General features: G+C 40.0%; 2 protein-coding genes across 5 annotated transcripts; one reads left to right on the top strand and one right to left on the bottom strand.

Annotated features, from left to right (window-relative positions):
* Nucleotides 1-442: 442 nt before the first annotated feature.
* nvl (nuclear VCP like) lies at nucleotides 443-18284 on the bottom strand. 4 transcript variants are annotated; one of them, XR_002278105.3, is made up of 25 exons: nucleotides 18140-18284; nucleotides 17350-17424; nucleotides 16624-16694; nucleotides 16288-16340; nucleotides 15941-16031; nucleotides 15765-15825; nucleotides 14633-14875; nucleotides 13880-13994; nucleotides 13651-13727; nucleotides 13299-13433; nucleotides 12196-12297; nucleotides 11877-11994; nucleotides 10981-11125; nucleotides 10468-10789; nucleotides 8794-9015; nucleotides 8268-8372; nucleotides 7661-7723; nucleotides 6388-6507; nucleotides 5455-5554; nucleotides 4491-4597; nucleotides 3996-4072; nucleotides 3667-3758; nucleotides 2190-2287; nucleotides 604-1124; nucleotides 443-499 (listed from the first exon to the last, which is right to left on the bottom strand). XR_002278105.3 is itself a non-coding variant. In XM_020638285.3 (24 exons), exons 2-24 carry the CDS (start codon nucleotides 17404-17406, stop codon nucleotides 1080-1082), a joined length of 2619 nt encoding a protein of 872 aa, XP_020493941.2. In that variant the 5' UTR covers nucleotides 17407-17424; nucleotides 18140-18284; the 3' UTR covers nucleotides 443-1079. The 4 variants fall into 4 exon arrangements, 3 of the variants coding, with proteins under 3 accessions (XP_020493941.2, XP_020493943.2, XP_065815569.1); XM_020638285.3 differs by having other exon boundaries at nucleotides 443-1124; XM_020638287.3 differs by having other exon boundaries at nucleotides 443-1124; nucleotides 13880-13991.
* A 304-nt stretch (nucleotides 18285-18588) lies between these two features.
* Nucleotides 18589-23880, top strand: si:ch211-189a15.5 (uncharacterized). The gene is made up of 6 exons (XM_020638213.3): nucleotides 18589-19205; nucleotides 20312-20421; nucleotides 20872-20998; nucleotides 21223-21351; nucleotides 22139-22664; nucleotides 22839-23880. Exons 1-6 carry the CDS (start codon nucleotides 18867-18869, stop codon nucleotides 23306-23308), a joined length of 1701 nt encoding a protein of 566 aa, XP_020493869.3. The 5' UTR covers nucleotides 18589-18866; the 3' UTR covers nucleotides 23309-23880.
* The last annotated feature ends 206 nt before the right edge of the window (nucleotides 23881-24086 follow it).

Genomic DNA, 24086 nt, shown 5'->3' with positions numbered 1-24086 from the left:
GATAATTTCTCTTTGGAACATGAGGTGAAATGAGGAGAAATACAGTTTGAAATATTGATCTTTGTTGACAGTAAAGTATGGTTTATGTCCCCAAAATTGCAGTTAATGACTGAATATATTTGAACCACAGCTTATACTACAAAGTAACTTGTTTGGTAACAGAATTGTTGCATGAAATATATGCTTTCAAAAGACACAAACATTTAATACATTAGTATGAAAACACAATATAGAATATGTATTACAGTTCCTTACATACTGCAAAATCCATTCATAATGTGAAAAACTCATGTACCTGCTCACCTGTGTGGATATTTAAAAAAAAATATATACTTGTAAAAAGCCTTTTTCTCAAAAGGCAGGCGGTCTATCCGGATTGAACTACGGAGTTGATAATGTTGCATAATCAATTGTAAGTAATGTCACAGCCCCCTCTTGTCCATCAGCTTTGTTGATTTTTATTGAGTAGATCCAGAGTCAGGCAGACTGCTCTTGTTGTCTAAGAACAGAGATGATGATTGACAACTTATAACAACCCAAAGACATGTTAAATAATGTGATACAGTCACTGTCGGCACATAGTCTGAGCACCCTTTCCCTCACATTGTCTGATCCAGCTGCTTTCTTGGTGGTCACATCCTCGAAAGAATCCGATGTAAACCATAAAAGAAATGTCAGAAAGTTTCATTATGTAACAGAGGTCTGGTTTTACTGCAGCAAACATTGGACTTAGTTCTTGTTAAGATGGCTTGGTTGCATATTCTATGAATTTCCCACCAGTGAGCCTGGGGCAATGCCATTTAGATGCTGACAATGACAAACTGAGTAACACAATCTTGATAAAGAGCCGTACAAAGACACAGAGTTCTAAAAGAACTTAAGAGTGTTGACAGAAAGCAGCAGCTGATTGTTTCCTTAGGACACATAGGACTTAGTCTCTCATAAGAAAACATCCTAAAATGTTATTGTACACACACTTTTTTATTTCAAATAGCATTTGTATTCTGATTTCAATGATAATGTGTAAACATATGATCATGAATGATTCAAAGTCAAACCATGATATCTGCAGGTCAGGACTATCTGCTGAGGGACTCTCTGAGCTGCTCGTACATCCTCTGGTCCTGCAGAGTGAGAACACAGAGACAGTCACTGCATGTTTGTGGTTATCACATGAACAAACACTGAGCCTGATGATCACCCTCAACATCACCCTAGCTCTCTCTCTGTTATTCTCCCAACAGACAACAGCTGACAAGTGTTACATCTGAGGCTATCAACATGACACTGTTTTTACCAATAGTGCATGCTTATACAGTATGTGTTGCCTTTTTCATTCTTTAATGCTTCAATTGTTTACTTACAGAAAGACAAATACAAAGCACAGCATTGTACAGCTTGATGTTACAGTGTTTGAAGTGGAACCAGTCTGACTGGTTTTCTTGTGAGTTAATGAGACAGTGATCCGATTAACTCTTAAAATCACTAAAACAGCTTGGTTGTCACAGTATGGTCATGAAAAGGCTTAAAACAAACTCTTCTTCAGGGAGTCAAATAAATAAATATCCCCCTGACGAGCTTTAAGTTTGAAGGTCTAAAATAACAATCTTGGGAAAATAAATATTTCAATTGTTTAAAAAGAAAAAAAAAAAAAAAAAAAGTGCCATGAAGTTATCTTGTGACTTTACAACTTTCACAATTATTCTTATCCAAGAAGCCCCTCCAACAGACTGTTGGAGTCCAGGAAGTGTTCCGATCACTTTTTGAGTTTTTGACCGGGTTATCTATTGGACATGTAAAAAACCACTTCACTGTGTGTAAATATTGTTTCAACAAAATAATCACAACTGCTCAATGAAAGAAACTTCCCTTGGCACCAAGCAATTGAGATGAAATACAAAGAGTAGATTCAATCTTGGAATTGAAGCCCGAATGTTTTGTCTGAATTTGTGGAAAGCGGGTCAGATCTTTATCTGAAATGTGCAGTCATTCATGTTCCAAAGCTTTGCCTCAAAAGGACAGGATTTCTGGAGACTACTCCATGACTGCATCCAGAGAATCATAGGTCAGTTCACTGTTGGACCCATCCATCCAGAAAGACAGTTTCTTCTTTCTATATTAAATGTTACCAGACCACTATCATGTTGGGCAGAAGGCTGCCGGCCCCTGGAGTGTGATAACCGTCTTACCTTTTTGGACACAGATGGGCGAACTTTCTTGAAGGCATCTTCAAAGTTCTGTTTGCTCACTCTGATTTCAGCGACAGAGCCAGAAGAATATGTGTGACCTGTGAGTAACAAATAAACACACCCTTAATTCAATGAACAGAGTTATGTTCACTCAGAGTGAGAAACAATCCAGTGGGGTTTCTGTCATCTGGTAGTTATTCAACATGCAAACCCCCTTTTCTAATGTGCAGCATCTTGTCACTCTAAAAGCCTGTTAGTCCAGGGTGAAACAAAGTCAGTTCTACAGAAACTTAAAGTCAACGCAGAGAGCTGAAGTGGGAGCTGTGACCACTCTTGAGGCTATTGTGGTTGCAGGATTGTGTATGAGTGGGAGACACGAGTGGACTCTGCTACTAAGGAGTTTCAAGTGAACACTTCTTGAAAAATGAGAATACACATAACTGGCTAAACAGTTCTATACGTTCTGAAGTTTTGATTTGCATTCTCAAACATTTTTTCTATGATGTCCTACATGTCTAGACTATGATCCTCTTTGTAGTTACCTGTCCTCCCAGTATTGCAGGCTGCTTGGCTACAGGTTCCAAACAGAGATTCAGGCTTCTTCATCCTCATAACACTGTTCAGCACCTTTTTTTAAACTGTATTTGTTTGTTCAGGCAGCAGCCAAAATATCTCATTTTACCATGGCCTATTTTTCTCAGACAGTCTTGCAAAATATCACATTTTTCAAAATCCATGTCATCATGTTTTTATCCTGCACTACAACGGGCCAAATGCAATGAAATTTTGTTCTTATCTGCACTGTAAAGTACAAGTTTGAATGACAATAAAGAAAGTCTAAGTCTAAGTCTAAGTCTATCACAGTTGACTCTGTGCCCTATGAATAAAGGAACCACCGATAAGAAAAGGAAACTTAAGTGCAGCTGTTGGCACTTTTTGTCTTGACATTGACTTGACCCATTTGCCGACTTGCCACCGACTAGATTTTGTAAGTGCTTCAGACTGAAGTAATCTTATCTCCAGCTTTGATCCACGTGTGATAAAAACAGGAACGCATTACTTTAATTACCGGTATATGATAATGAACCTCCAAAATAGGGGCGCTGGTGGCCTAGTGGTTAGATTGTGCGCCCCATGTACAGAGGCTACAGTCCTCAAAGAGGGCAGCCCGTGTTTGAATCTGTCCCTCTAATAAAGGCAAAACCCCTCACCCCAAAAAATCAAAAAAAAAAAAAAAGAAGGAAACTCTGAAATAGCTGCAGGTAAACAATTTTAGCACTTGCTTTAACGAGAGATTCCAGGACATCAAATCAATCAACCTAACTGCAACAAAGCAACTTTTGATCCATCTCAGAATACATAACTAAATAACATCAATAAATAATCATATTGTTTGTAGTTTTTACTCCTACATGTCAAAGACTTCAGTTAAGACACTTTTTATTGTTCATCTCTGCAGAGGTAGGACAAAACTTACCAGAACAGGAAGCAGAGGAGTTCTGGGACTTCATGTAGACCCTCAGGGCATTAACAGAAGCTTCCCTCACCAACGCCGTTAGGTCAGCTCCACTGCAAACAGAACACACACAAACGTATTCCAAATCTGGTTCAAAGCTCAAGCTGTTCATATTGACTGTGTTAAATCTGTGCTTCCACATAGTCAGTATCATAGCAAGCAGGACTAATGGTCATCTGCTATAGCCACAGGGCGAAGGCAGCACTTTCCTTCAGACTAACAGCTGTACAGGGTTATGAATGTATTCAATAAGTATCTGAGGACATCTGGTGTTTCCAGGTAGGACTCACGTGAAGCAATCGCAGCGCTCGTCGAAGGCGATCTCTTCGAGACTGAAGTCCTGCTCTAGCTTAGGTTTGGTCCCTCCCTGCAACAGAAATATCCAAAATGACTTCATATCCAACAACTCGTTCATCTTCATGCATGATGGTCTGTTTTGTTGTAACAAAGACTACTCTTCCCCCGGAACTGAGAGCTGTGAACTCTGTGGACACTTGATTTAATGTAACTGTCTGTTTTGAAAGTCTTTGGGATGTCTGTGCTATAGAAATAAACTGTACTTACTTACTATACGCAGGTGTTAAAAAACACTTTGACAATTAAAACAGCTCTGATTTATTCTCAGGTAGAATGACATATGAGAAACACATTTAATGAATGATGGTCTGGACAGTACATAGAAGTACTCTGCTATGCTGGATTTTAGGAGTTGCTGTTAAGAGTTTATTCTGGTTAAATGTACTTTTGTCTACTTTGGGTTCCACTGTGTCGGTATCTCTGTGTACCTTTGTAATGGTGAACAAGATTGCGTGGCGGTCTGCTGGAGGTGGCAGACCCACATACAAGGTTCTATCAAGACGGCCGGGCCTCAGTATGGCAGGGTCAATGATATCTGGTCGGAGACAAGGGAAATAAAAACATTATTTTAGTGCACGATCCTTGATGATGGATGAGAAAAAGTGGTTGAAGAAGAATTGAAATCCTATACTGAAAGTTTACTCCAATAGAAATATTAGAACTTCATTTCAAAGAAATCTCTGCATTTAAAATTCTTCCTAGGTAAAATGATAGTATACTTTATGACATTAAATTGTTAATACTAAGGGAGTGTGTAACAGCACTAGTAATAGCAACTGGAAGTAAACCGCTCTACATTTAATTAGTTCAGAACAAAGTTTCTGAATCCATGGGTGTGACTCCTGTGGATAGATTTCCAACATAAATCAGAGGAATGTGTGAGAAAAGAAAACATTTCAACTTTTTTTTTTACTTTCCTCTCCAAAAAAAGTTGAAATGTTTTCTTTTCTGTTTTTTTACTTAAGTGGCAAAAACTTGGTAGAGTCGGTCATTTCTCAACAGGAAGGTAGGGGGTGTCACCCCCAGCCCCTGCAGGCACACTGAACTCTGAATTGCTCCTGACTGGTGGTGTGTGAAAGCCTGTGAATGGGATTAGTTAATACTGATGAGCACTTTATGTAGCGGCCTCTGCCAACACTGTGTGAAAAAAAAACTGCTAGGGGTTTTTTTTTCAGGAGAAACTCCAGGTGAGGTCAGAGTGGAAAGTGAGGCTGTTTGCGTTCACACATACAGCTTCAGGAGTTTTCTGCATGTGCTTTGAGTGGTCTACCAGACTGGAAAAGCGCTATACAAGTCCCAAGTTCATTTATCATTTATCCCAGCTCTTCACCCGTTCTAAAGAAAATAAAGAAGCTGTGTTTCTATGTGTGTCTGGTCTGACTGGATCTGTACCTGGCCTGTTTGTTGCAGCCATAATGAAGACCTGTCGTCGAGTCTCTAGGCCGTCCATCTCTGTGAGCAGCTGGTTGACCACGCGCACACTGGCTCCAGACTGCACACAAAACAAACAGTGTTCATACACACACTACACGAGCTGCAGCAGCAGACATGAGTTAGATGATAAAACATAGAAATCAATAATCCATCTAAGCATGCTGTCTAAATAAAAGTGGTTAAATCTCCTGTGTGATTAGAAGTGGTCTCCTAGTCATGAAAACAGTCTTAACAGAGCTGTAGTTGTTTGTTCAATTGAAATAACGAGCTCTGATTATATTGGTGCATTTATGTGTCGGACACATCAGAAAGAAAACTTTCCAAATTGTAAAATGCACATGAATGCCTGCTCAAGTTAAAGCGACAACTCGGAAACTCAGGAAAGAATTAGGTACCCGACTTGCCGACTTGACGTCAGATTCGTCATCACATGGTTGCAAAATAAGTTTTGTTAATGTTAAGATACTTTTTATGAATTAACTTATTGCACAATTCTAACTTGTAACAGAGACATTCCTCACATCTTCTGTTTGTGCTGTTGTTACAACATTCTGTCAGAATGACGACTTCCCAACTTGGAAACTGGGACCACACGAGGAGAATGCAGCATGAACAATTATAGAATTGAATAGAGGTTGTAAAGCAAGTAGAAGATTTCTGATTGGTTGTATAATTGAAAATGCAAGCTCTGATTGGATGGATAAGGTTTTTTTTTTAAAAAAGATCTGATTGGTCGTGAGAACATCCACACTGCTGACTCTGATGTCTACATGACTCATCTACTTTGTGCTGCTGGTGTCTACTGACCTAACGCTCCACGACGAGGCTGGTGTGTGAAATTCAGAATTTGATACCATGAACACGAACATGATTCTTTCCCGTCGCTCTCACCTCATGGCCTGAACGGCGTGGACACAGAGCATCAATCTCATCAAAGAAGATGACACAAGGAGCTGAGTTGCTTCCTCTCTGGAAGACCTGCCTGACGGCCCGCTCACTCTCTCCCACGTACTGCACAAACAAACAGATCCATCAGTAAGTCCAACCAGCTGATTGTAACATCAGCTCACACCGACTCTGGTGCATTGAACAGGCAGACTAATCTCAACATAAGCCTTTGCAATAGTTAGGGCAAGGGTGCAAGACGAACACAAACTGTGTTTTCACCTTTTTTGAGGTATCAACCAGTAACAGGCACAATGACGTGATGTTGGCAGAACAAAGAAATGTTGTGAAGGTTAAAACTTTATAGCAAATCATAAATGCTAACCTCCACCTCAATCAAAACTTTTTCAAACTTCTATTAACATCACATTTACAAGAATTGAATGTGCTGTAAAAACAGCTGTCAAGAAGACTAAACGCCTTTATGCACATTAAAACAACCAAGAACAGTTTAATAAATTAAAGTACCTAACAAAAATAAATATAGCTTCAATCATTTATTTAGATATTATATTTGACTTATTCTATATAAATAAGTACTCATAATAAAAACATAGAACTAACACATTTTAAACAGTACAGAAAAGTAAATTAAATACATTTATTTCAGACTTACTTTATATATATATATATATATATATATATATATTTCACTTGCTCTCATATTCTCTGTATCCTTATTCCTGCATCTTTGCGAGTACTTGTTGAATGTATCGTTGCACGATGACTTTGTAAGATAATGGGGAATAGCTAAAAGAGAAGATCTGGATGATGGGACTTATCTGGTTCATAAACAAAAAGCATTTCATAAAGGCATGTGGTGCAAGGACAGAGCCTTTAAAAGTAGTTTTAAAATCAAATCAAAAGCTAACAGCCAACCAATGTGAAAACTTTCAAAAGGCACAACATGGACTCTCCTTTCAGTCTTAGTCAGGTTAGGCTGATTGTTTTTCTTCAGTGGAACAGAAAGGAGAGCTGTAAAAAGGAAGTGCTCTTGTTGTGTCAGGCCTGCACGGTAGAAAGGTTTGCATCAGTCCGAGCTGCTCAAGGAAGGAAGGGCCATAAAACTGTTTTAGTGACAACCAGCACACACGCCTTAAAATTCAATCAGAATAAAGAATTCTACTTAATGGGGGGCCGCTGGCCTACAGGTTAGGTCATTCTCCAGTCGCTCTCTAATAAAGATACACCAACACATTCATCCAGCTCAGTGACTCACCATGTTGAGTAGCTCTGGACCCTTGACAGAAATGAAGTTAAGGCCTGACTCATTGGCCACCGCCTGAAAAGAGACAACAAAATACCAAAGTAAAAAACAGTTGGTCCAGCTGACATGTAAGCTAGTATTTATCAAATGTTTAAGACTAGAAAATAATGTAATATGTTGGTTTTTTTTGTTTACTTTTGGACAGAGCCAGGCTGTTTCCCCCTGCTTTAAGTATTTAAATTTAGCTTTGTGAGCTTTATTGCTTTAAGGCAAGCCAAGTCATAAAGTTGATATTTACTTTCTCTCATATGTAATTTGTTAGAAATGGTACTTTTTTTGTGTCAAATTTGTTACTTAAAATCTGTGGAAAAAAAATTACAACAAACTTGCATGCAAAAAAATCTCCAGGGCCTTCTCAGATTCATTTAAAGGAGAGTCTTTAAAGATAATAAATAATAATAATAATAATAAAGATCTAACGTCCTTCACTCGGTTACTTCTAAAACTGACTGAATGACTCTTGATAGAATATTACATTGGAAATGTTTTCACAGTAAAATGCACAAACACTATTTAAAGAAGCTATTTTCAGAATGATTGTGTTGGCGTGGTGGGGAACCTTGGCCAAAAGTGTTTTTCCACATCCTGGGGGTCCAGCCAGCAGCACACCAGATGGAGCACTGAGCCCCAGCGCTCTGAAGTGCTCCGGAGAACGCACAGGAGCCTGCAACACACACACGCACACACACACACACACGCACACGCACACGCACACGCACACGCACACGCGCGCACGCGCACGCACGCGCACACACGCGCACACACGCGCACACACACACACACAGTACTCTGTGTTAAGAGTCAGAATCAGTAAAGAACGACAATAAGACCAGTCAACCACTTTAAAAATCTTTGAAAATCCCATTCTGTCTATTTTGTAGAGCCTTTACAAAAAATGTTTTGTAAATAAACAATGAGGTAAAGTGAGGAATAAAGCACTATTCTAAAAGCAGAATAAGAAACCTACTCAAATATTGTGATAACATCGTCTCCCCCTTCAATTGTAAGACATTCTGGAGTTTATCCTACAGAGAGTAATGGACTGAGAAAACGAGATGGTATATATGAAGACCCCTGGACCGTACCAATATGGCCATGGTAAGCTCCTCTCTGATGTCCTGCAGGGCTCCTACGTCCTCCCACGTGACGTCAGGCACGGTGGCAAAGCCCTCCCTCTTGGCCGAAGGCTGGATGCTGGACAGAGAGAGCTGAAAGTCGGACATGAGGATGTTTAGGCCTGCGAGTTCTTCCTCCGACAGCGACTCAGTGTTCTTCAGCAAGTGCAGCAGATCCCACAGCTCCCCCTGCTGCAGAGCACACGACCCACCAGGACATCATGGGGAGGGAAGAAGAAAGGGTCAACATTATTTGAGGATGTTTGAAAAAATAGCAGTATAACATGCCTCCATTACTTCACTTCATGTGTTGATTTCATTAATGTGACTCTTTCATTGATTTTCATCACTTCGTCTTACAGATTTTCCCTAAATTCTCTATTTTTTAAATCTTCACATTTTTGGTAAGTTTTCACCTTTTTATCATTTTAAATTCCAGGCCCAGGCATCGTTTTACAGGAATGGACTCACAGTCTTATTATGTAACACTGACTAAATTCATCCGGTCTAAAGCCATGGCTTAAGTAAATCTATGTAATGATCAGGGGTCTCATTTATAACCATTACGTATGGTACAAACCGGGGCCTGAAACTGGCTTACGCTGTTTCCTACGCAAAGTCTGTGATCTATAAAAACAAGCCTGAAGGTGAAATGTGCACACCGGTAAGCAAACTCTGACCCGGGTGGTTAGGAGACATAAAATTGGCGACACAGACGGCGAGATGGTGAATAGAAGCGTCTTACACATTTTATTTCACTAAATATAAACTTTACTGACAGATCCACGTCATCAGAATCATTCAAACCGGCAGTTTCATTTCTACGTGTGCATCATTTAGTTACCTCTGAGAATATATCAAGAAATCAGTGTGGGTCCCATAAACATATAAACACTGCAGATTGACTCGTGCGTAATGATGACAAGTGGATGTTTTGGCACTGCAGGAGGACAGCGTGAATGTCATTCTCAGATGTTATCATTCATCATTCATTGTCAGGTGTCATTCTGACTGGATGTTTGTGACCCTTCTGCTGCAGCAAACAAACAAATGGTTTCTGACTTCCACATCATTCACAAGTACCTCCATTTCTGGAAGTCTAACTTCCGGTTTTTATCGTGATCCGGCGCTGGAAACCTTTGATCTGCCTGTTTGCATGCGTTTACATAAATGAGGTGCTTTGCATTGTTTATGTTTGTCTTTATGTGGACGTGTAGAGGGCGGAACATGGGGCCGATCTACGTGCGCAACATTTCCAGGTGGATCTTCATTTATAAAGGGAACATTGTTCTTTGGTGTGCGTACATACAGTTTAATATAAATCAGAGTTATTTTGTGCACACGCCATTTACGGGTTTCGGGCGCATGTACACTTTTAGAATGGATTATTCTACACACTGTTTTATAAAGGAGACCCCAGAAAATGCATTGGTGAGAAAGTTTCCAAATCAAAATTCATGATGGTTTCTTAGTCAAACTTAAAGGTTGAATCAGAGAAAGTGTCAACAGAGATATCTCAAGTGGGTCTTCACTGAAGTAGAAATAAAAAGCGACCTGGCAGACAGGTACACATATCCAAATACTATAGTCGGTCTATGAGGATGGTTCATGATACAGTATGAATCTAAGTGGAGTTCCTCCTACCTGCAGGTTATCCTGTGTGGACTCTTCCTGAGGTACTGGGTGGGTGTCTGTCGTCTGTTGTTCTGTGACCTCTTGGTCAGTCACAGCAGTCACAGCATCTTCAGTCTGAACTCCACTTGTTGTCATCACTTCAGTTGAATTCTGGCTACAGATCTGTGGCCGTCCCCTTACTTCCAGCAGAACCCTGTTTACGGCAGTCATGGCAGCTTCCCGGCACAAAGCCATGAGGTCTGCACCGACATAGCCTGGGGTGAGGCGGGCGAGCTGCTTGTAGTCGAAATCCTCCGGCAGCTTCAGCTTTCGACACAACGTCTTCAAGATCCTAACAAGAGCACAAGAGATTCTAGTTAAGTACCCTTTGATTATCAAGAGGTTCAATGCTGCAATCCCAACTGTTTGCCCTTTTCCTCAAGTTGAGTTAAAGCAAGAAGTCACAAAACCTTAAAGACAAACCATCTATATTATCACGACTAAACTCTTTTAATGTTGATCTTTACTTCCTGTATGGCTGACCTGAGACGAGCTGCTTCATCAGGGATACCCAAGCAGATCTCTCTGTCAAAGCGTCCAGCTCTGCGGAGAGCCGGGTCCAGGGAGTCGGGCCTGTTGGTCGCACCGATGACCAGGACCTGAGCTGTCACCGTCAAACTGTTTAAGTCTGTCAAGCAACAGAAAAATGGAACATCAGTGAAAGCATTCTTCAAAAGAAATGTTTCTTTTCTTTTCTTATGATTTGACAGTCTCTTTTCTTTAATATGACAAAAACAAGATAACCTCAATCAGTGGCTACAATTCTACAATTCACTTAACAGACGCTTTTATCCAAAGCGACATACATCAGAGAGTAAGTACAGTGGCATCGCTTCAGGTTGACAGATAAGAATCTGTGTTTGAGTGAATGAAGGGCTGCGTGGGGGAGAGCTGCATGTGCAGCAGATTTCTGTTTGCAGGGATGTATTCAGAATGCCACAGTGGCATGACATATACATTTTGATCATTCTGTCAAACTGCCTGTGCAGACAGCAGTCTTTAACAATGATAGCTGAAAGATATAGAAACATTATTAATGGGATTTTTTTTTTTATAGAAGTGAAAGTTAAATAAACTAATGAATAAAAAATGTTTGAGAAAGCTTTGTTCAAATGAAAAGCAGATTTCCATTTGATTTTTGTTAGAATAAGGGGAAAAGGGGTTCCTCTTAAGAATGCCTGACATGACACGCTACATAAAAGAAAGTCAGTCAGAAACAAGCAACGTGTCACCTGTATTTAGTTTAAATCAATGCATTATAAAGTGCAATGACTCAGCAGTAAGTGTCACAAGATGTGATAAACCAGTATAACCCACTTCGTTTGGTCTATAACTTAGTATCAGGTACTCAAAAGTGGCAACATCTTCTCCCATCCTACCATCCATGCAGGTCAGCAGCTGGGCAACAATCCTCCTCTCCATGTCTTTAGAGGCCACCTCTCTCTTTGGGGTGATGGCGTCTATCTCATCTATGAACAGGATACACGGTGCAGAGCTCTGCAAGTGGAGAAGATCCAAAAGATAAAAGATTAAGGTAACCCAAAACATGTCAATGACAGCAGTAATACTGTTCCATGGTGCCTCAGGAACGTGACTAGTGACTGTTTACCTGTTCCTTTTATATCTCCTCCAGCCTCAGGTCTGTTGTTAAGACCTTCAGAATGTTATAAAAAAAGAGAAAAGAAAAGAAATACTAACCACAGCCAGGTCAAAGAGCTCTCTTAGTTTCTGCTCAGACTCCCCGGAGACTCCGGACACGAGCTCTGGAGCAGACACCTTCAACAAGGGCAGCTGCAGCTCCTGAAACATCCCATCAAATACACACAGCCTTTACAATGAGGGAAAGTTGTTCCAAAAGTAGAACTTCTACGTGTGAGAATGGATATGACTTTATCTCCTGAAACTTGAGGTTGATATGAGCGATGGTTTGTATCCATGCTGTCTGTGAAGACAGGAGTCGTTTTGAGTCATTGTCAGAAATGATGAAGAAAAGTTTTGAGACACTTAGCTATTTGTAGTTCTATTGAGAGACACAAATCTTTGACAGTGTTTTAATTGATGCAGTGAAAATGCTGTCTTGCGTTAATGTAGTTAGATTCTACACTTCTTCTTAAATATATAATGAGTGTCAGAAATCAAAACGTAGATTTATTTGCAGAATCCTACTGTACAGTCTTACGTTCATCTTTCCAAAGTTAAAACCTCACAGGAAAGTTGAAGTCCAACCCCAAATACTGGCTCCATACATTTGATTTATTCTGGATTAAAACCGGGGAATATGTTTTTGTTTATTTTTTTCATTTCATGGGGACTTAAAGGAAATATATATATATATATATATAGAGAGAGAGAGAGAGTACAGTTTAGTGTCAAACAAGAAGCATACTTGAAAAAAATAAAATAAAAAAAATCGAACCTCTCCATTGAATATGCTTTACAAACATCAGTGAAGTTATCCTGTGCACTGTAAGAACGCTGAACGTGTTCTTGTTCTTCAGAACAGTCGGGTGAAGGTAAGGCTTGTAAATGTTGTATTGTACATTATTCTTTTTCTAGAGCGCAGATGGCCTAGTGGTTAGGTCGTATTCCCATGTACGGAGCTTGTAGTCCCTGAAGGGGGGCGGCCCGCGTTCAAGTCTGACCTGTGGCTCCTTTCCTGCATGTCACTCTCTCTCCCTGGTTTCCCACTCTGTCCACTGTCCTATCCAATGAATGCAAAAAGCCCCCACCTCCCAAAATAACTGAAATAAACAAATCAATCACTTTTTCTAACAGTTAATGGTGTGTTTCCCATTACTCACCCCAGCTACAGCCTGAGCCAGCAGTGTCTTTCCACAGCCAGGAGGTCCATGGAGGAGAAAGCCCCTCGGAGGAACCATTCCCAGCTGCTGGTACACCTCTGGGTGACGTATGTGGATGAGCAGCTTACACACCTCCTGTAAATGGGCACATAGTCATCACAGCCAGTGAAAACTAGAAAGCAAACCGATAATCTAAGACATGCTTTGCTTCATCACAGCCCCACTGAGAAATGATTATTAGTCCCTCCTAGTGGACAATGTAAGTGCCAATGACACACTGCTGCCATCACATTTTCACAACACCAGAACATTGAATACAGCCACAAGGGTAAACAAATGTAAAGGTACTAACCGTTAATGTGTCTTCGTTACCTCCTACATCTTCAAACTTCAGAGAGGGATACTGCAGCTCTGGTGACTTTAATTTGGCTGGGAATCAATAAAAAACAAAACACTTCATATCAAGTGGCCGTAAACAACATAAATGGCTGTTTGTTTGATATTATTGTGTGATGTTCAACATCCCAAAAAAAAAAAACATGTGATATAGTTACACTGGACACCTGGAGTGAGCATAATACCTTTTTTGTTCTGGCTGTAGGAATCAGCAGTTTCAGTGGAGTTCTTTTTGTAGTTCTTCCTTTTTTTGTACTTCTTGGGATTTTTCACAGACTCCAACATCGACACATCTGTCTGCTGGTCACAAAACAGACAAGACGTGAGAGAAGTACCTTCAGCTAAACAAGTAAGAGTTAAAGGGTCAGACTTGTAAATTGTACTACAGCTTGAAAAAAAATGAAAAAAAGGGTTACAGGAAATCGATGTACATTCAAATGTGTTCTATTTAAAAAAAAAAATACACCAAGTTTTGACCGACTGTTGACAAAATGAATTTGGCCAATAGGAATGAGGAGGGAGTTTCCAATATATACAGACAATAATTCAAGAAGACCTTACCAATCAAACACTGAGCCAGGACGTCACAAACAACTTGTTGTTGTTAAAACATGTTGTTAAAACCTGCATTTTGTTGTGCCTTTTTAAATCTTTTCAAAGAAATGTTGGAGTCATATAGTCAAGTTGAAAATGTCCTGCTCACTAAATGTCTTGTTCACAGTTCTCACATAAAAAGCTGCAAAAATCATTCAGAGAAAAATGAGTATTCCTCTCTTTTTATATAAAAAATATTGTTCTGGATTCATTTCTAAAACTACTGACTTAAAAATCCTTTTCCCCCCCAGGACAAAATAAACGTCAAACGACTGAGTTCCTCTAACAGGATGTAGACTGTCCTTTGTGTTTGCTGTGTAGACGAGCCCTCCACAGGCACTTACATTTGTTGCTGTATTATCTGGCTCCTCTTCACACAGGTCGATGAGGATGTTGCCCTTATTGCCTCTGCCTTTATCAATGAACCAACCTCCTGCGGAAACCAGCGTCCCTGCACTGGGAGGGGGGTCAGCGATACGTGCGGGACTGCTAGCAGCAGGCTGATCTCTCCTGGGTGAGCAGCTGCTGGAGTCAGGCTGTCCCTTCCGGTACAGAGACGTAAGAGAAGTGTTCATGTGGTTGTTGGGCTGTGAATGGCAAAATGAAGCAACACAGGATTGTTAAACATAGGTGTTAAAACAGGCTTTACATTTCATTTCTTAAGGGTCCAATGTTTAAGAAATGTGTGTAAGCTGTCTAGCCCATGTCTTTTAGACTACAGGATGGTTGTGAACATCAGCACATCCAGGACACTTCTAGTTCCAGGATCTGTTGAGCCTTCCCTTGCACTAAACTAGAAGGAGAGGTGAACTGGTAGCCCAGCTAAAGCTTCTGCCACCATTTTAAAGGCACAGTTTGAATACAACAAACAACAAACAACAAACAAGAGTTGTAAACACGCACGAAGAGCGATCCTGCGAAAAAAAACAAGGCCAACAAAGCAGCATGATGTATTCCATTTGCTATATCTCAGTGGCCCTAGTCACTGTTTAATCTCAAAGTATTATTGATTACAAAAAGTCTGTTGAAAGTCTATCACTGGACTTTGACACAGATCATTATCAATGTATCAAACATTCATTCTTCATGTTTATATAGCATAGGGACGGCTGTGTGATAAGAGTCTCTCAACCGGAAGGTACAGGTTCTATCCCCAGCTCCTGCAGTCACATGTCCGATGTGTCCTTGGGCAAGACACTTATCCCAAAGTTGCTCCCACTGCCTCGTCGGCGGGGTGTGAATGTATATGAATGGATAAGTTAATACTGATGGACATTTTACACAGCAGACTCTGTCATCAGTGTGTGAATGTGTGGGTGTGACATGTGGTGTAAAAGTAGTCAGAAGACTAGAAAAGTGTTATACAAGCTCAAGTCCATTGACCATTTAAAATCCCTCTTTTAAAATGAACTTGTCTTCATTGGCAGGGCTAATTACTTAACATGTGATTACACTTGAAACCACATCACTTCTTACAGGGTTCTCCAGAATGGGGTCATCGCTGTCAGAGGACTCTGAGCTGCTGCTGCTTCCGTCTCTGTGAACATTAAGGACACAAAGGACAAAAAGAGGAGAGACTGTTAGAGCCCTAAAGTAAGAAGACATTATCCTGATGGTCTAAATCAGGCGGGAGAAAGAAAAGGATCCTTTACCCTTTATCATTGTGGCTGTGCTTGGCTCTCTTAGCCAAGTGTTTGCTCTCCAGTTCATTAAGGCCAGACTCCTTCATGATGGCTTCATACACTAGGAGAGGCAAACGGAAAAGACCAATCACATTTCTTCAAAGCACACATTCTCAGTTTGGAATATTTAGTTGTATTCATCATTGAAATTGGAATGGACGGGCTGGGACACAAGGCACGAAAGGTCATGCGTTTAATTCTTGTTCTTACAATAATAGAATATTACATTTACTGTTTAAATAATCACCATGGAGACACACGTAAGACTCAACTCTATCATAGTGTCATAAGGCATCCTTCATGTTTGATACTCTTACCTTTTTCTACTTGTATCCTGAACGCTGTCTTATTTCTTCTTCCATATTCTATTCTAAGGAGACAATAAAAAAAAAAAACGCCATCAACATAACAAAATATCGATATACACCCAATATGTGAATAGGGACAATTTTCCAGAAAGAAAAAGAACTACAGTTTGGTTGAACGAGCCTGAAGAAAGTCTTAACTTCATGAAGGCCCTGCTGTTCTTCAGTGATCATCATGAAGGGTGAAGTTTGTGTTGTTGTTGAACTGACACATGTTTATCTCATTGTTGGTTAATACAGTAATGATGCATGTCAGTCATGGTCAGAGTCCTGTTATGATGAACTTGCCTGTACTGTCTTTGAAGTTCCAGAGCAGTGGCTGAAAGGTCCACATATTCACTGTTGTTGGTTTCCAGATACTGAAAATAGAATGAAACATATTATTAGTATTTTGATGACAGTCAACTGTGGGCTCAGTCTTTCAAAGCTGGAAATCAAATGTGGTTGTCAGTTTGGTGATTTTCAAGTCAATTAAGCAAAAATGAAGATAGTTTAAAAAAAAAAAAGTTTGGTGCAATATGCAAAGTTGTCTGAATTTTCAGAAGTCGCTGTAGCACTATCATCAGGACTCTTTACTGTGACTGGACCTCTGTTCAAAGTTAGTATTATTTTCATCATGATATGTAAATCTCCTAGGATGATATTTAATAACTAGGGCAAAAGAAACTAGAGGAACTGGGAGCTAAGCTGCTCATCCTACATTTTCACAAGTGTGTTTGTTCAATGAATACCACTGAATATAACATTTAGTACAAGAAGAATATAGCAGCTTTCCTGAAGATGAAGCCGCTGAGAGGTTAAGGTTGGGCTTCATATCTTTGTCCGACAGGTGAGTTAAATCAACACATCTCCACCCATACCCATGTGACCCGACATCCCCCTACTCAATATAACCCTAATAAATGATAGAATAATCAATAACCCAAAACACCAATATATAACAGACTACCTTAACTTTAAATAAATACTACAAATACAATTATATCCATCCATGGCTCCAACACAGACTCGTACCTGCTCCACTCTCTGCCTGAGCCGACCGTCCACAGAGCCACCACTTCTATTCTTCATGTTTGTAGTTTTCTGATCCTGCAGCGGCCCAAACGAGACAAAACGAGACTAATGTGAGACATGTTATCACAGCATGAATTCTACAATTGCTTAATAAGAGTCAGTCAAAAGTTATGGTCAAAAGAAAGTCCGGATCCAGCCAAACTTGTATCTGTAGTCAACACATAAGATGACTCTGCGACAATCTACTTATAAATTAGTTGTTTAATCCAATTTCATTCCACATCATTTCTAACTTATATGTGCAGCATGGAAAATAAACCATTTATCATCATTACCATACATTTAGAATCAATGTGACATTAAAAAATACACAATCAAGCAGGTTTACAGGTATTATAAATCATGATATGCCAGAACCTAGAGTTGAAAAGTGTAGATCATAGATAACTTCTTATTCTCAACAAAACTATGAAAAGTAATTCACGGTATATAAAATACTTTCCTGAATAATGAAACTACGAGTAACAATGATTAAATAAAACAGGAGGCAGTTTGAAATGAAGGATGACTACCGGTTTGTAATGTAATGATCTATGAGTGTCTATTCTATAACACTGTTTCTATGATGTGTAGTGATCACTGAAGGCAGTAAACTACTTTAAAACACAGACACACCATCAAGTGTGTGAGTTTATCAGAGGGGCATCATGGCTGGATAAAGGCATGACTAAACTTAGACACACACCCCCAAATGTTTCCGAAAGAAGAAATGTCACACATGATCATTTACCTTAACACAGACGCGACCACATGTTCAAATGTCATCAAATCCTCTGTTCAAATCTCTGTACACAGTATGTAGGGTCTGAACATCTGACCGCGTGAATACGATTCACAACTAACCCGGATAGAAAAAGTCATACATCCCGATAGAGGGTTTTCAGAATAAAACACCTGTTTGGATTTCAAAATAAGAGTCGTGACATCATGGAATCGCAGCAATTAAACCTTAAACCCAGAGTCGGTGCACAGTTTCTACTGTCGTGTGCTTCAAGAGCACGTCACCTCTCTCCTCGTGTCACGCAGTCTCTTGAAATAGTATGATTGTCAGATGATTTTAAAAAACGTGATGAAGTGTTGTCCAGTGATACCCTGACAGTAGATTACACGGCACAACAGTGAGGCATTGTCATTTTAAAGCATGACTTATTTCTACTTCATGAGCAACTTACAATACAATAACAAGTCATATTCTCTAATGCTTCTTTTTATTTGATGACTTTAAGAATTTCTAATCTTATGTCTAAAGATGAAACGTGATGTTGAAGGAGAAAAAAAACGTATTTATCTTATTTATTCATTTATTTATCATACTGCGTAAATCTAAATAGTTTATGAAAGGTGAACCGAGATGAGCAGAGCAACTCTTTACTTTCACTTCCTTGTTAAGTTTGAAAGCGCTTCTTCTTCCTCAGCACAGTTAGATTAGAAAGTCTCTGTCCGTCGTGTGAACAGCCATGAAGGACGGTGTCGAAGTTGGAGAAAAGACGGAGGTTTCACGCCAGAGTGTTTTTGAGCATTATGAGAGATATTTTCTTCATCTGTGTACAAAGGTTGGACCGTGCCGCGACGAGCAGCTGCTTGAGAAGGCGGCTCAGTATCTCCAGAGAGAACCAGAACCGAGAGAGTCTTTCACCCTCTTCCCTTTCTATCAGTCTGTGAGTGAGGGATGTGAAGCCCACACTGAAGAATACAGGACATTTCTCTCTACTTACATTAAAGCTACTGAACTTCTGGAAACTCTCTGTGTTAATCTGCTCCTGCAGCCCTGGAAGAAGGAAATCAAGACACTGAAGGTAGAAGAACACTATATCTATTTTCTTTCTTTCTATCTTTATTTCTTTCTTTCTGTCTCTTTCTTTCTTTCTTTCTTTTTCTTTCTGTTTCTCTTTCTTTCTGTCTCTCTGTCTTTCTTTCTGTCTCTCTTTCTGTCTTTCTGTCTCTCTTTCCGTCTCTCTCTCTTTCTTTCTTTCTTTCTGTCTCTCTCTTTCTTTCAATCTTTCCGTCTCTCTCTTTCTTTCTTTCTTTCTGTCTCTTTCTTTCTTTCTTTCTTTCTGTCTCTTTCTTTCTTTATTTCTTTCTATCTTTCTGTCTCTCTCTTTCTTTCTTTCTATCTTTCTTTCTTTCTTTCTTTCCTCCAACTCTAATTTCCCCAAAATATTAATGGCCAGGTATAATTTGATTGAACACAACTTCTTAAACTTTATAAAAGACAAATGTTACATTTAACCCAATTTATTTAATTTAAAAAAAGACTAGATCAATAGGGAGCTAGGTATCATGTGTACCCAGGACTTGATAAAGTAAATAAACTCACTCTAACATGTCTACACAATAGACTGTAAAAGAAGTGAATGTAGTCACTCATTTGTTTTTGCCCTACATTTTGTCCATTCCTATCACAGTTTCTTGGGGCCAGTGAAGAGGGCTGAGCTTTTGGAACTTGAGAGAAGCCAGGGGTTATCAAACCCTGAGTTATCATCACCCATAATTGAGTCTATATGTTACATGATATCAGAACTATTCAGCTGTTTGATTAAGATCATATTTGATTATCTGAAAAGAGCTGTAGTTGCTGTTGAAGCTGCACCAGCACTTAAATAACAAAGAGCATGGTTCCAGTCTCTCACAAACCAATGAACAAAATACAGCAAGGTGTCTACAAATACTGTAGCTGGCGTGATTCTACACAGACGATAAAATCCTTTTATAAATGAAAGAATTACCATCAGACTAAACTGGGGTAAAATTGCAATGTTCTCCAGAATTGTTGAGAAAATGATGGTCTACCATGGGTTTGTTTTCTTTTAACTTTAGAATGACAAATGATCTTTTGACCAAATGATGTAGTTTTGTAAAACATTATCATTTATTCGGCTAATGGACGTGATGTCTCTTTCAGACTTTTACAGGTCCATTTGTTTACTGTCTCCTGCCAGTTTTCAGCAGCTCTACCCTTCAGTCAGTCCTGGCCTCTATTGGATACCTGCCCCATACTGACACTCCACTAAGGTAAGGAACAAGAAGAAGAAGAACAAGTATAAGAGTGACATTAAAAACACATACTATGTAATAGGTCAGAAATTCAGCCAAGTAATATTTCTAGTCCAGACATTTGAAGAAAGAGACAATAGGTATCATTTAGAAGACACACAACTTGACTTTTTTTTTTTTTTACATTACACATTGTTGCTGCAAAACTACAAATGTGAGAAAATCTTTGTTGCAAATTGTGTTGCGTTTTAAAATAGTTTTGATATTTAATCTTTTCTGTGATTGTCAATGGTTTGTTTAGTGATTTTTTAAAATTTTCTATTTTAATGTTTTTATTTTTTTGTATTGATGCTTTCGATGTCTTGTGTGAAGCACAATGAATTGCCCTGTTCCTGAAATGTTCCAGAATCTTGGGCAAATTTGGGTCCGTCATCTCATTGCTTTTTGTGTTGTTCTCCTGTTTGTTAGTGAGTACAGACTCAGTGAAGATGGTAATCAAGACAGAGTCATGCTGATGGGCTTTGAGCTGATGTTGGCCAGGGTGGAATGTGATCGTCTACTGGAGCTCCATGACTCAGTTCAGACGGGACAACTGGTAGGACCAGTATTACACTTAAATCAAACAGCAGCTCTCCTTGAAATACTTCGTAGCCTTACTGTTGGAAAACTAGTGTAAAAAATGGCGTTGTGATTGTGATACCTCAGCCCTGTACATGAAGTAAAAGCAGTTGGGTTTGTACCAGTACACTTAGGCATGGGCAAAGCCAGGTAACTTTCATGTTGGGGCGTCTATGTGACAGTTGTTATGTTGCACTGCAGGAGTGGCAGGAGGTTCTCCACAGAAGACTGGGGCCGACTAAACCCGAGGAAACAACAGACAAGAAGGCAACATGTACAGCAGGGCAAAATGAAGAGGAGAAGAAGAGGGAAGAGGAACAAGGAAACGAGGTAGGGCAGAGTGAAGAATGTTTTTTAAAGATTTTCAAAAAGGCTTTTATATAACTGGCAGCTCTAGGTAGAGGACAATGTGGCGATGTCTGATTCATTTTAGAATATGCTTCAATGATTTCTCATCACTGATTTCCTTTTATTTTTAAACTCGGGCCTGAAGCACACTGTCTGAAACAAAGTTTCAGGTGCAAACATGAAACAAATGAGGTGAAAGGAACACATTTTTGGATTTAAAGGTAGAGTCAGTAGTTTTTTCAACAACACAACCCGTTTGGGTGGGGAGCGGGTGTTCCCCCAACCTTTAGGTGGCTTTCACCCGCGGACACAAAGTCAGTCTGCTTTCTGTTGCACAGGCAGGTGGTGAACACCAGCGGTAAGCTTCTGCTAGTGTGCTAAATAATGGACTTTTCCATTACAACTAATTTAATAGGCAGATTCTCAGGTAGCTTGCAGTGTAGCTACAGGCAGTAAACATACACGATATAGTCTTACAGTGAGTGTGTGATTATGTTTACAAACATTTCTACTGACTGTACCTTTTGACAAACTCGCTTTAGAGCACCACTTAACTCATTCAGTAGTTTCTGCGCCCCATATAACGAGGGTACAGCCTGTAGTCTTCAGCACGTCGGCTGCAGGTTCAACTTGGTGCTTTTCTATCCCGCTCTCTCCTCCCTGTATTTTCTGTCTCTCTTCAGTTGTCCTAACAATAAAGTCAAAAAATCCCCAAAAATAAATCTTAAAAATAAAATACTGTACTGAGCTCACCCTTGTGCCCCGCTAGGTGCCGCTGCATTTGGACAGCAGGATTGCAGTGAAACCACAGCCCAAGCCTCAGCGTTGTCATATCAACAGTCATGACCAATCCATTATGGAGATGCAGATGAACTACCCTGACCTTGCCTTTAGGGGCCGCCCTCTGCTTTCAGACAAACCTCACCGAGCAAACAGCAGCAGGAGCAGCAGTAAAGTTGTACATACTGTCAGCAGTATTAACACCCCTGATGACAGTAAAGCTGCCAATCTCTCCAAAAGAGATTCTGTGAAGGCCACCAAAAGTGCTGCTACAACTATCCGCAAAGAAACTCACGGCACAAGTGCTGATGATGTGTTTGTGGAAAATGTCAAATGCAGTGATTGCAATAACCGGTCCCAGAGTCAGACTGCCGCCCCTGGAGACGACATCACGAGCAGCTCCTGTAACACTGACGGAGGCAGCAGGGCTGGAGCCACAGCAGAGCAGAGTCTTAAGCCTGGGGAGCGTCAGACCGCAGAAGAGGCCCTTCCCTTGACACAACAGACTCCAACAGGTAACACACACTGGCACACTTTGATAACATTGTAAATCAGAAGCTGAATTCTATTCATGGTTATTCTCTTCTTGTGAAATGGACAGGGAGAATTTTTGTGCAGATGCTTTTCGTTCTATTTTTAGAACTTGATTAAGTGCAGTCTGTGAAACTGTGAAACTCTGATTTTTACAGACAGCCAAAACCAAAAGCTACCCTCATTGAGGTCCAAGGACAGGAAGCAGAATGTTAAAGAGCTTGATGTGAAGATGGGCCAGCTCCTTGTGCAGGAGACCAAAGAAGAAGGAAGGCAAAAACAAGATGACATGAAAGGAGAGGAGAAAAAGAACAGAGGGAGACATGAGAGAAAACCAAGCACAGAGGAAAAGGCAGAGGAGCAGAACCTTACAAATCCACTGCCGGAGACGGGTCCAGCACCGAGCCATGCTGCCAGAAGATGCACCACACATTCAGAGTCTGGTCCTGCAGTAACAAAAGCGCAGAAGCAGCCCTCTGTGCTGACCAGCAGTACAACAGACTCGCAGAGTGTTCAAGGAGGAAGCGAAGGGCAGCAGAGAAACGATACCAAAGGAGCAGAAACAGGCCAAAGAGAGGAAGAGCAGCTGGCACAGAGCTATGTTATAGTTGAGCATAGCAAGAAATAACATCCTCTCAATGCTCTTTATCTGAATATATATCAATTAGAGTAAGAGTTTAAAAAATGCAGTGTTAGCTTTGTGCACCCCAGTTTGAAATCTGCACAGATCATTTATTCTGCTGCTTTGGCTGCTGAAAAGCTAGTGGGTTTATTTAGTGTTTCAGCAGTAACAGTCTGTGTTTTTTTTTTTTCTTACAGAATGGCAAAACAGTTTTACAACTTTACCATGTTTTTTTGTTTGTTTACTGAAAAATGCAACATAAAAAGTAGAAAAAATGTATTAATTGTTTAAATGCACCAATGCTCTGCCTACAATTTAAGATTATTTAGATGTATTTATTGTCATTCGATAGCTTAATATTTGGCACTGTCAAATGAAGAGGGGTCCGGGAGTCTCTCCAGATTTCTTTTTCTTGCACCAAATCCGGAAGAATCACATCCTCCCTGCTGAAAGATAAGCAGTGGTTTACATGTAGAGTATGAAACTGATCTGATGGAAAGATGTGTAGTTGTATTCACTTCACGTCCGGATGCAAGAGTCATGGAAATGTGTCAACCAATAAACGTTTTAAAAAAAGACTGCATTTTTGAAATATTTCAGAATCAAAGTGAAGAGCTAGGACATCCAGAGGAACTCAGGGTGAAGCAACTTCTCTGTTGCATCTAAAAGAGCCAGTGTGGTACTGTGGGTGATGCCACCTGGGCACCTCCCTTTGGAGGTTTTCCAGTCATGTCAAATTAAGAGGACACCTGGGATAAGCCCAGACGTCATTATCGGAATTGAA

Source organism: Labrus bergylta, chromosome 10 (assembly GCF_963930695.1).
Source record: "Labrus bergylta chromosome 10, fLabBer1.1, whole genome shotgun sequence".
NCBI lineage: Eukaryota > Metazoa > Chordata > Actinopteri > Labriformes > Labridae > Labrus > Labrus bergylta.
The sequence above is the reverse complement of the archived record's forward strand: the minus strand, read 5'-3'. Positions and strand labels throughout refer to the sequence as shown.

Bases quoted from the DNA above. Each gene is read 5' to 3' on its own strand.
- nvl (XM_020638285.3), bottom strand. From the start codon at position 17,406: ATGAAGAATAGAAGTGGTGGCTCTGTGGACGGTCGGCTCAGGCAGAGA. The intron at 9,016-10,467 runs GTAGGAGGAACT...TGTGCTCTGCAG, and splicing joins CCACACAGGATAACCTGCAG to CAGGGGGAGCTGTGGGATCT. The intron at 4,598-5,454 runs GTACAGATCCAG...GTCTCCGACCAG, and splicing joins GGCTGCAACAAACAGGCCAG to ATATCATTGACCCTGCCATA.
- si:ch211-189a15.5 (XM_020638213.3), top strand. From the start codon at position 18,867: ATGAAGGACGGTGTCGAAGTTGGAGAAAAGACGGAGGTTTCACGCCAG. The intron at 19,206-20,311 runs GTAGAAGAACAC...TGTCTCTTTCAG, and splicing joins AGGAAATCAAGACACTGAAG to ACTTTTACAGGTCCATTTGT. The intron at 22,665-22,838 runs GTAACACACACT...TGATTTTTACAG, and splicing joins GACACAACAGACTCCAACAG to ACAGCCAAAACCAAAAGCTA.